Below are 15171 nucleotides of genomic sequence, written 5' to 3' on the forward strand. Positions count from 1 at the left end.
CATCTTCTAGTGTCTATAAAATTGAGCTGGAAACAGATTTTAACTCAATAGTTTTTAATGAGCACCAAATTTATTTTTAAAATGATATGTGGTGCATGTTTCACATCACTACCGACTGAACTCTCTGTCTGGACCCATTTATGTAAAGATGCACCACATGTATCTTTAAGTACACTAACTGAATATTTACTTCAGTTCATTTAATCTCCCTGCAGGAACCCTGCTGTGTCCAAACATGACGAGAAAACGACGATTAGGCCTATAATTATTGAAAAGGTACATTTAAATATTAGAGTTCAGACGCCTTTCAAAAGCATCTCAACAAAAAGTTTTCTTGTTTATAATAAAATAATCATTCTTATGATTATGCTAATTTCTGTGTTCATTTGAATTTTCTCTGCATTCTAATACACTGCAGCAGCTTCCCCTCACATTAATGTGTTTTTTTCTCCTCATTTTATTGTTATCTACTTATTTAGGCCTACATATTGATCGCTAATTGTTTTACCAATGGCCGACCATAAAAGCAGTAGCCTAAGTGTGAAATGAACACAGAGCCGCTCCGTTGGCACAAGTCAATCTTTATTATCATTCAAAGTGATTTTTGTATTTTTTTAAGTGATGGATGTCTGACAGGCGGCGGCCGCACACGGTGCCGCCGCCGCCGCCGCCGCCTTCTCGCTTCACTGTCAACTCTTCTGATTCAAAAGACCTTCATTTCCTGTGTGGGAGGAAGACGGACGAGAACGAGACGGCGAGAGAAGCAGCGAGTAGAAAAGACGCTTGGACAGGAGACAGACAGACAGACAGGAGACAGACAGACAGGCGGCAGGGAGAGACCGGCCGCCGGGAGCGCAGAGAGCAGCTCGGCTCCTACACAACGAGCTGCACGTTAGAAAAATCAAATAAAAAAAGCAAAGGAGAAAACACTGTAAAAAAGGTTGAATTATCAAAAGGTTTTTTTGATTAATTTCAAGTCATTTCTTTTATTTTTTTCTCATCTGTCCTTTGAGCCAATTTCCAGGTCATTTTCTTGTAATTGTTTTTTTTTTTTTTTATTAATTCCCTCAAATTTGCGGGTCCTGCTCAGTTTCTCACCGCCTCTCTTCCCCAAGTTTTTTTTTTTTTTTTTGGAAGTCTCCTCGGGGCTCGGAAACGTCCGTCCAGGTCTCAGAGGGACAAAAAAAGTTAAAAAGTGGAATGTTTTTTCTTTTTTTTTTGTCCTGCTGCGTCTGAAGCGAACACCTCGCCCTGCGGTTGGGTGGGGGTGGGGGTGGGGGGGTGGGGTTACAGGCAAAGCCTCATGGGAAAGCAGCGGCTGCCCAGCAGGGTTAAATCAACAGAGATAAGAGATAAGGAGGGGGCGGAGCCTGGATGACGCCGCTCGCCAGTCGGTGGTCGCAGCACTTCCTGGCTTTTGGTCACATGGCTCCCGGCTGTTGTGGTCGTGGCTCCGCCCCCTGGCGATGACGTCACGTTACATGCCCATCCTGATGCTCTGGATGATCTGGAAGATGGCTGCCAAACACAAAAGATGGAAAACATGAGAAGTCGTTTACAGATCTGATCAGTGATCGTTTTTATTGTGCTTTGATCTGACTGCCTGTCGTCCCTCTGCTCAGCGCCACGCAAACAACAACAACAACAACAACAACAACAACAACAACACGGCCACAGAGAGCGGCAGTAATGCTCTAACCTCTGCAGTGAGTTCACTCTAATGTTCAGGGTCTGCAGGGTTTGGTTCTCAGGTGGACTCTGCTCTCAGTGTGTGTGTGTGTGTGTGTGTGTGTGTGTGTGTGTGTTCCCAGCTGATAGCGGCCGATAGAGAAGGTCATGACGACATCACATCACACACACACCTGTAGGACTTCAACCTTCTCAAGGACACAAAGTCTGATCTGATCACCTGCCTCCTTTCACACAGCAGAACCCCCCCCCCCCCCCCTCCCCACTGACTGGTTAGTGACTGATTAATGACTCATTAGTGACTGGTTAATGACTGATTAATAACTCATTAGTGACTAGTTACTGACTCGTTACTGACTGATTAATGACTCGTTCGTGACTGGTTACTGACTGATTAGTGACTTGTTAGTGAGTGGTTACTGACTTGTTACTGACTGACTTATTGGTGACTGATTAGTGACTAATAACTGACTGGTTACTGACTCTTTAGTGGCTGGTTACTGACTGGTTACTGACTCTTTAGTGGCTGGTTACTGACTGATTACTGACTCTTTAGTGACTGGTTACTGACTGGTTACTGACTCTTTAGTGGCTGGTTACTGACTGGTTACTGACTCTTTAGTGACTGGTTACTGACTGGTTACTGACTCTTTAGTGGCTGGTCACTGACTCTTTAGTGACTGGTTACTGACTGATTAATGACTCATTAGTGACTGGTTAATGACTGATTAATGACTCATTAGTGACTAGTTACTGACTCGTTACTGACTGATTAATGACTCGTTCGTGACTGGTTACTGACTGATTAGTGACTTGTTAGTGAGTGGTTACTGACTTGTTACTGACTGATTAGTGACTCATTGGTGACTGATTAGTGACTAATAAGTGACTGGTTACTGACTCTTTAGTGGCTGGTTACTGACTGGTTACTGACTCTTTAGTGGCTGGTTACTGACTGGTTACTGACTCGTTAGTGACTGGTTACTGACTCTTTAGTGGCGGGTCACTGACTCTTTAGTGGCTGGTTACTGACTGGTTACTGACTCTTTAGTGGCTGGTTACTGACTGGTTACTGACTCTTTAGTGGCTGGTCACTGACTGGTTACTGACTCTTTAGTGGCTGGTTACTGACTGGTTACTGACTCTTTAGTGGCTGGTCACTGACTCTTTAGTGACTGGTTAATGACTCTTTAGTGGCTGTAACTGACTCTTTAGTGGTGGGTCACTGACTCTTTAGTGGCTGGTTACTGACTGGTTACTGACTCTTTAGTGGCTGGTTACTGACTGGTTACTGACTCTTTAGTGACTGGTTACTGACTCTTTAGTGACTGGTTACTGACTCTTTAGTGACTGGTTACTGACTGGTTAGTGACTCTTTAGTGACTGGCTACTGACTGGTTAGTGACTCTTTAGTGACTGGTTACTGACTGGTTAGTGACTGGCTGACTGTGTAAACGTACCTGAACCACAGACGACGAAGATGAAGAGAGCCAGCAGCCAGGGCCCGACGCCTTTCTCGTCTCCCAGGTTCCTCTGAACACAACACAGACAGCTGTTAGCACTATGTTACACACACACACACACACACACACACACACACACACACACACACTGAAGTCACACTGGCTGCAGGAATCTGATCCAGCATGTTTACACACATCACTTCTTCTCTTTTATTTATTTATTTTCGACTTTCTTGGTAATTTGCTGGGACTTGGTTTGCTGTTTTTTTTTTTTTTTTTTTTTTTTTTTTAAACAGACCCCCCCCCCCCCCCCCCCCCCCCCAACACACACACACACACACACCGCAACATGAACACGTATGAAGTGAAGCAGCTGATCTGAACTTCTCTGGTGTGACGTCAGCACTTTCTGCTCACTGGTACACATCATAACACACACACTAACACCTCTCTGTATGCGCGCGCGCGCGCACACACACACACACACACGCACGCACGCACACTCTCTCTCTGCGGAGTTTATGGAGTTTTGCTGTTTTGTGGAGGGCTGCAGACCGGAAGTGTGTGTCCCAGCTGTTAGCAGCCAGTGTGACATTAACCCTCCTGACGCTGTTTAACGTTAAAATTACGTTACTCGCGGCGGGGGAGGGGGGGCAGATGTGGATGTTGTGAAACTCACCGTTGACTTGGCGACGTTTCCTCGCTGCGTGATGTTCTTGCTGTGTTTCTCGTTCGCCATGCGGATCCTCTGTTTGGCCACCATGCTGTCTTCTTCTTCTTTTTCCTTTCCTTTTACTTTTTCTTTTTCTTCTACTTCTTCTCCTGCAGCCTGTGGGCTCTGCTTGCTGGCGGCGCGGCGGGCGGACGGACACTGAGGGACACCTCACTCTGTCGACGTGCTCAAAAAGCACAAGCCCCGCCCCCCGCCGCGCGGCACGGCGGCGTCAAGCTTCGCGGAGGGACACGACACTTCCGGTCCGTCCTTTCGAAATATCAAAATAAAACCAAATGGACGTTTACAGCTTACTCATGAGGGAAATGGAACAACACATGTCGGCGAATTCTTCCTCACAAAACAAACAAACAAACAACAACTATCAAAACAATGAATGCAATATTTTAAAAGTCTTGAAGTGATTGTGATACACTCGTATTTTTTAATTTATCTTTTCTTCTTTTTGTTGGCTTCGTGTTCGTTCTGTTGTATTACTCTCTTTTTACTTTCTTGCGCTTTGTTTGATTGTCTTAATGATTCCTCTATTTGTTATCGATATTTGTTATTAGTCTAGAGTTTCATTACCAATCTGTTACAGGTTGCATTATAACATCAAATATCACATAACACATTGAAAACTAAGACATTTACATTACAGTATCTTACATTATGGAACAATAGGAATCACAACGAAGGTTTTAATTATCACATTTTTACTTTGTGGTATTTCTAAAGGTTTTGCCTGTTGTGGAGCAGCGTACTGTTTACATTCACACATCGAAACCAAAAAGAGGGGAAAAAATGCAGTTTTATATCTGAAATGATGTTTTATCGGTATTTCATGCAAATACTACAATATGGATCCATTGTGGAGTTCTGATGCAATTCTTAATTGTATTATTGGTCATTCTTTGACAAACAGATAAATGATATGCATTTATACAGTTTTTAAAAATTGAAGAGTTCATTTGCAAAAACAGATAAAAGCCATCCTTAAAATGAATACACCTTTTTCACTGATACCGCTTGGAGTACACACACACATATATACACACACACACAAAGCATGATTTAGGATAATAAATATTATGCCAGGCTAAATAAACATATAAAAAATAGAAATAAATATAAATTGTAATAAAATTCAAAAAAGTTTGAAAAAGTTTAATGAATTCAAATGGAGATATCTGTTTTTGCAAATGAACTCTTCAATTATTTATCTATTTTGTCTGATGTGCTAATCTGTATGCTTTTAGTTTGAAGGCAAAGCAGCGGCGCTTCCGGTGGCACTGCGCTGGCTTGACACAGCAACTCCAAAACGCAACGCCCCGCAAAACAGCTTTACATTTTTATTCATAAAAATGATATACACTCTTTGTCACTGTTTTTGACATTGGCCGCATTTGACGTATTTTAACGGTCGGCGTCGCGTTTAAAAAGCTTGTATGGAACAGCTGATTGTATGCTGATGTGGCATTGAGGGACACGCCTCCTCCTTCCAAATGTGACGCATTTCCGGGTCCCGATTCTTCCCCTTCCGGTACATGTGAACATGGCGCCTCCCATTCCGCTGCTCGCAGGTGGGTTTCTTCAGGTGTTTTTCCAGGTGTTTGTCGTTGTTGCGTGAACTTGTGGCGTTTTCACCCGCAGCGCAAATCTGAATAAGGAACGCCGGTCCGGGCCAGAGGCTCGGAGCCGGTTAACGGGCCTCTCCCGTGCGCTTGGAACGCGCAGACCAGCCTTCATTCAAACTCCGGCGGTTTACCTTTGATGTGCTCGTCGGTAACCGTGCTCGCGTCCTATAAACCGACCCGACACCTGCATGAGGTCGGTAACGTGTCCTGGTGACTTCGGCCGGGGGTATGAGTCAGCACGGCGCCGTGTGTCTCAGCTAAACCAGCTTGTTCACGCTGCGCCCCCCATGCCCTGCCGTGCTTTCCGGTCCTAAAAAGTGAAAGTCCGCTGACGTCACCGTCGTTGGAGGTGATTACCTGCGTGCCGAATCGAAGCGGGGATCCTTCCTGCTCGGAGGCGACACTCCTCTCTTATCTGTCCGTCACGCACTTCAGCCCGCAAGCCACGCAACGTTAAAATCACATATTTTTAAATGGAGTTCGTTGATGTACAAGGACCAGCAGAGCCCCTCCGTCAGCCAGCAGGAGAGAGAGACCTCCTACCGCTCACTGATGACTGCATGCACAGCTTTGTTGTTGTTGTTGTTGTTGCTCTTCTTACCTGAGCGGTGACTCATCAGTTGCACGTTGGTTCTGATGCTGCCTGGCTCTCATGAAGATGCTCAGACCGTCTTGCCTTCCTCTGTTCATATCTTTATCAAATTAATACCTTTTTTTTGTTTGTTTGTTTTTTTTGCTGGTTCTCCGACTAAGGAAGACATTTGGCAACATCACTTTGGGCTCAGATCACTTAGCATGAAACACTAAATACACGAAATGATTGATGGGAAAAGGTAATGTTTAATGCTGTCACACCACAGAACTCTGAAAAACTGGGATTTTTTTGGGAATTATTTTTGTCAGAGGATCCTTAAAGTCTCCAGGTGTGTGTATGTGTGTGTGTGTGTGTGTGTGTGTGTGTGTTGGCTGAACGCCTTATGATCTGTATGATTCGTGTGTGTGAGGGCAGACGTCTGGAGAAATGATGCTGGTGATGCGTTTGGGAACTGCCGGGAAAGTAAAGATGAAGGATGAACAACACAGCTGGACAGGGTTTGCTGCTCTGTGACGCTTCTCTCTCTCTCTCTCTCTCTGTGTGTGTGTGTGTGTGTGTGTGTGTGTGTGTGCGTCAGTACGTGGATCAGATGGGACGGCGCTTCTTCGTGGACCGCCGAGCTGCGATGAACACCCTGCCATCCAGAGGTCAGCAGGTCCTCCCCACAGGACTACACGATGCTTTAAATCATATTTTACCACACACACCATGAAAACACACACACACACACACACACACACACACACTGCAGGTGAGTGCTGATGCTGTGAGGTGTGTGACGGCGTGCTGTGTTTCCCCAGAGACCCCCGGCCCAGCCGCTGTGTGAGCTTCAGCAGGGACGGCTCGCTGTTCGCCTGGTGCAACGGAGACAAGTGAGACCCTGAACGCACCGCGCCTCACTCCCACCTCATCCTGTCTCACTGAAAGCTGCTCATGTGCACATCAGATTCTTAATCCTGGAGAAACGAAGAGTTGATCATTAACAGAAGAATTTGGTGCAAGAAAAGTGCAGATGCATCAGCAAAGCTCTGACTGAATGTGAAGCAGGTTCAGGCTCAGACCACACCTCCACCGGCTCAGCTCCTTCTGTCCTAACGTCAGTGCGACCTGAGTGCATATGTTAGGCTGCTTTCTGATTTATTATTTCAAATCCATCAATTTGTAGCCGACCAATCAGTGAGCAGCTGCATGTCGGCTCATGAAAACACAGAATGTAGAATTAGATGAAGCAGAAGATTATCACTGATCATTAGTTTAGCAGTTTATCATAGAAGGCTTTTATTTTGCTGATTACATATTGTTGATAACTGAATGCAAATATTTCAATTAAAAAAAAAAATACTTTTTTGATTTTGAAATATTTTTGTTTGTTTTTCCCTTTCCCTTCAAAACAAACAATATTCTGATGTGTGTGTGTGTGTGTGTGTGTGTGTGTGTGTGTGTGTGTGTGTCAGGGTCAGTGTGGTGAACACAGCAGATGGCTCCGTGGTGTCGACCTTTGACCTTCCTAAGACGATGCTGTTGGAGTTCTCTCCTCTGGGCCGAGTGCTGGCCACCTGGCAGCTGTACAGCAGTGAGTGTGAGCCGCACACACACACACACACACACACACACACACAAATGGTCAGGGTTGGCTCAGTGTCATATCAGTGTGTACACACACACACACTCTGGCGGTCAGCTCAGTGTCATATCAGTGTGTACACACACACACACACACACACACACACACACAGGTGGTCAGCAGCCTGTCACACTCTGTACTCAACATGTTTGTTAGTGCTGACTTCACATTAATCAAGGGTGTTGCTGCTCTTGGCTCGTGTGTGTGTGTGTGTGTGTGTGTGTGTGTGTGTGTGTGTGTGTGTGTCAGAGAGTCAGGGTGACCTTCAGGGTGAAGCCAACTTGCAGCTGTGGGACCTGCAGAGTGGCCAGCTGCTGAAAGCCCTTTACCAGAAGAAGACTGAGGCCTGGTGGGTCTGTCACGCCACGCCACATCACGCCACGCCACATCACATCACGCCACGCCACATCACGCCACTTCACGCCACGTCACGCCACGCCACATCATACCACATCACGCCACATCACGCCACATTACATCACATCACGCCACGCCACATCACGCCACGCCACGCCACGCCACTTCACGCCACGTCACGCCACGCCACATCACGCCACATTACATCACATCACGCCACGCCACATCACGCCACGCCACGCCACGCCACGCCACGCCACATCATACCACATCACGCCACGACACGACACATGACATCACATGACATCACATGACATGACGATACGCCGGCACTGCATCTGGATTCTTTGTGTGTGAGTGTGTGTGTGTGTGTGTGTGTGTGTGTGTGTGTGATTGTGTGTGAGTATGTGTGTGTGTGATTGTGTGTGAGTATGTGTGTGTGATTGTGTGTGAGTGTGAGAGTGTGAGAGAGTGTGAGTGAGTGTGAGTGTGTGAGTGTGTGTGTGTGTGTGTGTGTGAGTGTGTGTGAGTGTGTGTGAGTGAGTGTGTGTGAGTGTGTGTGAGTGTGTGTGTGTGTTTGTGTGTGTGTGTGTGTGTGAGTCAGCTGCTGTGCTCTCTGTGCTGCAGGTGTCCCAGCTGGTCTGACGATGAGAGCATCGCCGTGAGGAGCGTCAACAACGAGCTGCACTTCTTCGAGAACAACGACTTCAGTAAGAACCCAGACACTCTGACCACGCCCACCGCTCTGACCACGCCCACCGCTCTGACCACGCCCACCGCTCTGACCACACCCACCGCTCTGACCACGCCCACCGCTCTGACCACACCCACCGCTCTGACCACACCCACCGCTCTGACCACGCCCACCGCTCTGACCACACCCACCACACTGACCACGCCCACCGCTCTGACCACACCCACCACACTGACCACGCCCACCGCTCTGACCACGCCCACCACACTGACCACATTGACCACGCCCACCCCTCTGACCACACCCACTGCTCTGACCACACCCACCACACCAACCACACTCACCACTCTGACCGCTCTGACCACGCCCACTGCTCTGACCACGCCCACCGCTCTGACCACACCCACCGCTCTGACCACGCCCACTGCTCTGACCACGCCCACCGCTCTGACCACTCTGACCACACCCACTGCTCTGACCACGCCCACTGCTCTGACCACACCCACCGCTCTGACCACGCCCACCCCTCTGACCACGCCCACCGCTCTGACCACACCCACCGCTCTGACCACACCCACTGCTCTGACCACGCCCACCGCTCTGACCACGCCCACCGCTCTGACCACGCCCACCGCTCTGACCACACCCACCGCTCTGACCACGCCCACCGCTCTGACCACACCCACCACACTGACCACACCCACTGCTCTGACCACGCCCACCGCCCTGACCACGCCCACCGCCCTGACCACGCCCACCCCTCTGACCACACCCACTGCTCTGACCACACCCACCACACCAACCACACTCACCGCTCTGACCACGCCCACTGCTCTGACCACGTCCACCGCTCTGACCACGCCCACCGCTCTGACCACGCCCACCGCCCTGACCACGCCCACCCCTCTGACCACACCCACTGCTCTGACCACACCCACCACACCAACCACACTCACCGCTCTGACCACGCCCACCGCTCTGACCACGTCCACCGCTCTGACCACGCCCACCGCTCTGACCACGCCCACCGCTCTGACCACGCCCACTGCTCTGACCACGCCCACCGCTCTGACCACTCTGACCACACCCACCGCTCTGACCACGCCCACCGCTCTGACCGCTGTGTGGTTCTGTGTGGTTCTGTGTGGTTCTTGTTCTGACTGCTGTGTGGTTCTGACTGCTGTGTGGTTCTGACTGCTGTGTGGTTCAGTGTGGTCCTGTGTGGTTCTGACTGCTGTGTGGTTCTGTGTGGTTCTGTGTGGTTCTGACTGCTGTGTGGTTCTGTGTGGTTCTGACCGCTCTGTGGTTCTGTGTGGTTCTGTGTGGTTCTGACTGCTGTGTGGTTCTTTGTGGTTCAGTGTGGTTCTGTGTGGTTCTGACTGCTGTGTGGTTCTGTCGGTTCTGTTTCAGATACCATTGCCAACAAGCTGCACATGCAGAAGGTGTCTGACTTCGTCCTGTCCCCTGGAGCTCAGCCCAGCAAGGTGAGCAGCCGCAGGTGCACGTTCTCTCTGCAGGTGTCAGTGAGCAGCTTCTGGTGGAACGTTATGGCTGCTGTGGTTCTCACCTCTGCAGCCGACGCCCTGAAGCCCACCGGCGGCACAGCCCAACACAAACTGGAAGCGTCGCGTTGTAGAACGTCAACCGGCGTTAACTGGGGAAAAAAAACGACATACCACGAAAAAAAGACAAATCAACCAGATCATACCATCAACCATAACTTAATGTCCACTGATGGGCAGGAGCTTATTGATCAGGTAGAGCGGTAGTTTCATGTTTAAAATGGAAAACCAGGAAAAAACAGTGCAAATAACGGACATGTTTACTGCAATATATCCTTCAAACCAGCAGAGCTTATTTGTAATGTAAACTAGATCTGTTTGACTGACAGTTTAATTAAAATACAGGAAAGTCCCTATAGGAGCCAAATGTGTTGTGTCAAATTTAGTTGTTATTCCCTGTATATACTGTGGGTGTCGCTGTGCTGTCATTGTGCACAGGTGTATATAGGTGGTGATGTCACTGTTGTCAGCAGGTGTTTGGCCCGAACATGTTTGAGTGTGTTTGCTCGGTTTTTGTTTGTAATGGAAATGGACTGTGACACTGTTATCGTGCACTGGGAATAACTTGTCTGTTATATTTGCATCAGAGGAACAGCGTGTGGACCTTCTTACTGAGAACACAGCAAGCAGCAGCAAATGCGCGTCAACCACAGGGTTTCCCGGTCAGTCACCTCAGTAGCAAAGCAATAGGCTTAGCACCTTCAGTCCCAAAGAAGCAGAGAAGAAGAGCAGCTACGGAAGCTGGGATGGACATCCGCGCGTCTAGCCGCCGCCGGTGTGTGTTGGCCTTGATGCACAGCAGGACTTCAGTTTAGGAACTCACACACATTCCTTAGCGGTGGTGCGTGTTGGACCTTGCTCGTGTTCTTTTGTGATTCTGTTTAATTTGTTCGCCTTGCACACGTTATCCCAATATTTCTGTACTACAGCTTTTAAAAATGAAAAAAATCAGAGATGACGTTATATGGCTGTGCTGAAAAAATCCATGAGGCAGTGCATGAAGTCCATGCTGATGTTTGTTTGACACAGATGATCTGGTGTCAGCACAGCAGGAGGCACCACCAGGTCCACAAAACACCACACAGCTGGGATAGGGACACGAGTCGTGCAACAATAACTGAAGTGAATGTGCGTTACTGTTGCTCCAAGGCGTGAGAGAAAACAGAAAAGGCCAGTTTAGATAATAAAACAATTAGAAAACAATTTACACTTTATAATATGTACACCACATGGACAAAGTCCTGCTCCCCCTGCAGGAGCTTCTCTGAGCTCCATCCTGAACCCAGAGCCTTTAATATGGAGAACAACTTCCACTCTGCTGGGAGGCTTTCTGCCAGATGTTGGAGTGTCTGTGGGAGTTTGTGCCAGATGTTGGAGTGTCTGTGGGAGTTTTGAGCCTTTGTGAGCTCAGACTCTGATGTTGGACCAGAGGGCCCGGCTCCCAGTCGCCGTTCTAGTTGATCCAAAGGTGTTGGATGGGGTTGAGGTCGGGGCTCTGTGCGGGCCGCTCAACTTCTTCCACCCCAAACTCAGCCGGCCACGCCTTTATGGAGCTGCTCTGTGCACTGGGGCTCAGTCATGCTGGGACAGGAAAGGGCCTTCCTTCCCCAAACTGGTCCCACAGAGCTGGAAGCAGAGAATTGGCCAAAATGTGTCGGTGAGCTGAAGCGTTCAGATTTCCCTTCAGTGGAGCTGAGGGGCCGAGGCCGAGCCCAGAAACACCAGCCCACAGCGTGACCCCTCCTCCAGCAAACTGCACAGTCGGCACAATGCGCTCAGGCTCTGTAACGTTACGTGGTGCCGCCCCTTGGTGGCCGAGTCGCTGTGGTTCCTAAACGCTTCCACTTTGCAATAATCCCACTTCCAGCTGATGGTGGAATATCTGCAATAATCCCACTTCCAGCTGATGGTGGAATATCTGCAATAATCCCACTTCCAGCTGATGGTGGAATATCTAGGAGGGAAGAAAGTTGAGCAGCTGACTTGTTGCAGCGGTGGCTTCCTGTCCCATCACTATTCCAGCAGCACCTGAACTCAGTGAGCTCTTTAGAACCAGACGCTCTGTCACTGATGTTGGGAAAGGCAGACTGCATGGCTGCTGCTGGAGGTTACACACCTGTGGGGACGGGACTGAATCAAACACGTGAAGTCACTGGTTAAGAGGTGTGGCCTGATACTTTTGTCCATGTAGTGAAGCTCTTGGTGTTGTGGAGTTGTTGGCGACACGCAGCCTCTGATTCCCATGTGAGACTCTGAGTGTCTGTGCTGTTTGTCCCCTGCAGGTCGCCGTCTACGTGCCAGGCAGTAAAGGGGCGCCGTCGTTCGTCCGGCTCTACCAGTACCCGCTGTTCGGCGGGCCGACCGCCGCGCTCGCCAACAAGAGCTTCTTCAAGGCCGACAGAGTGTCCATGCTGTGGAACAAGAAAGGTGAGAGCCTGCAGAGTCGCCAGCTGTCTGTGGAGATATTCATATTTTTACTGAGCGTCTGTCATCAATACATGCTCTGTGTTGACGTCTTCTTTCCTCCTCCTTGACTTATTATTATGATCATGTATATTAGGGCTGAACAATTAATCAGAATATTATCAAAATCAAAATATGCTCTGTGCAAAATCCAAAGGTCAGATGAGACCAAACACTTTGGTAAATAAAGTGTTATGGTGCCACAGAGACGCCCTGGAGCACAAATCCTATTTTGCGGATGTAAGATCGCGTGTTTGTTTGGTGCAGCGTCGGCGCTCCTGGTGACGGCGAGCACCGAGGTGGACAAGACGGGGGCGTCGTACTACGGCGAGCAGACGCTGCACTACCTGGCCGTGAACGGGGAGAGCGCCGTGGTCCAGCTGCGTGAGTATCCTCATCCTGCTCTCGCCGCCAACACAGTCTTCTGCCACAATATGGATCATTTGCCATGTTGGTGACGATATATGTCATGTTTTCTGTAAGTGTGGGGAAGAGATTGGCCATACAAAATAACCACGCGACTACTTTCTGGTATTTCTGTGAGCTGTCGTGGTGGGAGTCCTGGGAGCTGTGGGGAGTCTGGTTCTGTATCTCACACTTCCATATTTAGTTTAGTTTATTGTTATTGGACATAATAACAATAATGATACAACAGGGTACATAACACATGCAGAACATAGAGTTTGGGAGGAGAAGCTGATCTTTCTGTCGGCGTCTCTGCGTCTCTTTGTTTCGTCCAAACAGCGAAGAACGGGCCGATCTACGACGTGGCGTGGAGCCCCAACGCCGCCGAGTTCTGCGTGGTTTACGGCTTCATGCCGGCCAAGGCCACCATCTTCAACATGAAGTGTGACCCCGTGTTCGACTTCGGCACCGGACCGAGGAACGCCGTCTACTACAGGTGGGACACGGGGGTCCTGGTATGATATGAAACTAGATGCTGATTGGTCGAACGGTCCCCACCTTCTGTCAGGAGGAGAGGAACGGAGCAGATAGACAGCAAGTGTGTTTCACCCAGGCAGCACTGTGTGTGTGTGTGTGTGTGTGTGTGTGTGTGTGTGTGTGTGTGTGTGTGTGTGTGTGTGTGTGTGTGTGCGCGCAGTCCTCAGGGTCACATCCTGGTGCTGGCCGGGTTCGGGAACCTGCGGGGTCAGATGGAGGTTTGGGATGTCAAGAAGTACAAACAGGTGAGGCGGGAAACTCGGCCAATTAAAATGAACTTAAATAATGAGTAAATAATAAGTAAATAATAAGTAAATAATGAATAAATAATAAGTAAATAATGAATAAATAATAAGTAAATAATAAGTAAATAATGAGTAAATAATAAGTAAATAATGAATAAATAATAATAAGTAAATAATGAATAAATAATGAATAAATAATAAGTAAATAATGAATAAATAGTAAGTAAATAATAAGTAAATAATTAAGCTAAATAATAAACTTAAATAAATAAAAAGATATTGGCTTGTTTTGTTTTTTTTTTTTTTTTCTTATTTATGATCACATGTGCTCATGTCTTCTTCCAATCAGGTGTCCAAACCTCAGGCTCCAGACTCCACCCATTTCTCCTGGTGCCCCGATGGCGAGCACGTCGTCACGGCGACCTGCTCGCCGCGCCTCCGGGTCTCCAACGGCTACAAGATCTGGCACTACACGGGCACGGTGTTGCGGCGGCAGGACGCCGGCGAGCTGTGGGAGGTCCGCTGGCAGAGCTTCCCCGACGGCTGCTTCCCCGAGCGGCCCGTCCGGTACCAGGCGGCGCCCGGCGAGCTGGGCAGCACGCAGGCCCCGCCCACGCAGGCCTACCGCCCCCCCGCACTGAGACACCTGCCGGCCACCGCCAGCTCCAAACTGGTGAGGAGAGACTTAAACAGGAAGTAGAAAATGATCAAAACTACAGAATTATCATCATACACTACTCACAAAAAGTTAGGGATATTCAGCTTTCAGGTGAAATTTCAGGATGAACCTAAAATGCATTCTAACCTTTACAGGTGAACTTAATGTGACCTTCTGTAAACTTTTGAATGCACATGTCCAACTGTTCAATGTTTCAGTACTTTTTGCACAAGTTGCTGTTCTCTAACAAGGAGTTTAACGGCAAAATTCACATCAGGTGTTTGATGCTCCAGCTCATCGAGGTCGTATCATTAGGGAACGGCTGCTGGAGACTGGGGTACCTCAGATGGAGTGGCCTGCACTTTCTCCAGACCTGAATCCCATAGAAAACCTATGGGATCAGCTGAGTGGCCGTGTAGAGGCTCGGAGCTCTGTACCCCAGAACCTCAATGTCCTGAGGGCCGCCCTTCAAGAAGAGTGGGATGCCATGCCTCAGCAGACAATAAGTCGACTTGTGAACAGCATGAGAC

At 48.7% G+C, this 15171-nt stretch overlaps 2 protein-coding genes across 2 annotated transcripts in view; one reads left to right on the plus strand and one right to left on the minus strand.

The window, feature by feature from the left end:
- Positions 1-1025: 1025 nt before the first annotated feature.
- Positions 1026-4039, minus strand: serp1 (stress-associated endoplasmic reticulum protein 1). Its single transcript, XM_030066592.1, has 3 exons — positions 3832-4039; positions 3150-3222; positions 1026-1518 (listed from the first exon to the last, which is right to left on the minus strand). Exons 1-3 carry the CDS (start codon positions 3913-3915, stop codon positions 1478-1480), a joined length of 198 nt encoding a protein of 65 aa, XP_029922452.1. The 5' UTR covers positions 3916-4039; the 3' UTR covers positions 1026-1477.
- Positions 4040-5340: 1301 nt separating this feature from the next.
- eif2a (eukaryotic translation initiation factor 2A) overlaps positions 5341-15171 on the plus strand; it is a 12114-nt gene continuing 2283 nt past the window's right edge. The window contains exons 1-12 of the mRNA XM_030066560.1: positions 5341-5447; positions 6674-6743; positions 6897-6968; positions 7551-7669; positions 7970-8069; positions 8705-8787; positions 10182-10255; positions 12616-12760; positions 13064-13180; positions 13541-13697; positions 13899-13983; positions 14333-14656. Coding sequence (XP_029922420.1) covers positions 5420-5447; positions 6674-6743; positions 6897-6968; positions 7551-7669; positions 7970-8069; positions 8705-8787; positions 10182-10255; positions 12616-12760; positions 13064-13180; positions 13541-13697; positions 13899-13983; positions 14333-14656 — 1374 coding nt within the window. The 5' untranslated portion in view covers positions 5341-5419. The remainder of the gene's footprint in view (positions 5448-6673; positions 6744-6896; positions 6969-7550; positions 7670-7969; positions 8070-8704; positions 8788-10181; positions 10256-12615; positions 12761-13063; positions 13181-13540; positions 13698-13898; positions 13984-14332; positions 14657-15171) is intronic.

This window comes from Myripristis murdjan, chromosome 13 (assembly GCF_902150065.1).
Source record: "Myripristis murdjan chromosome 13, fMyrMur1.1, whole genome shotgun sequence".
NCBI lineage: Eukaryota > Metazoa > Chordata > Actinopteri > Holocentriformes > Holocentridae > Myripristis > Myripristis murdjan.

Coding starts and splice junctions, on each gene's coding strand:
- serp1 (XM_030066592.1), bottom strand. CDS start 3,915: ATGGTGGCCAAACAGAGGATCCGCATGGCGAACGAGAAACACAGCAAG. Junction 3,223..3,831: donor GAAACGTCGCCAAGTCAACG/GTGAGTTTCACA, acceptor TGTTGTGTTCAG/AGGAACCTGGGAGACGAGAA. Junction 1,519..3,149: donor CTTCGTCGTCTGTGGTTCAG/GTACGTTTACAC, acceptor TGTGTTTGGCAG/CCATCTTCCAGATCATCCAG.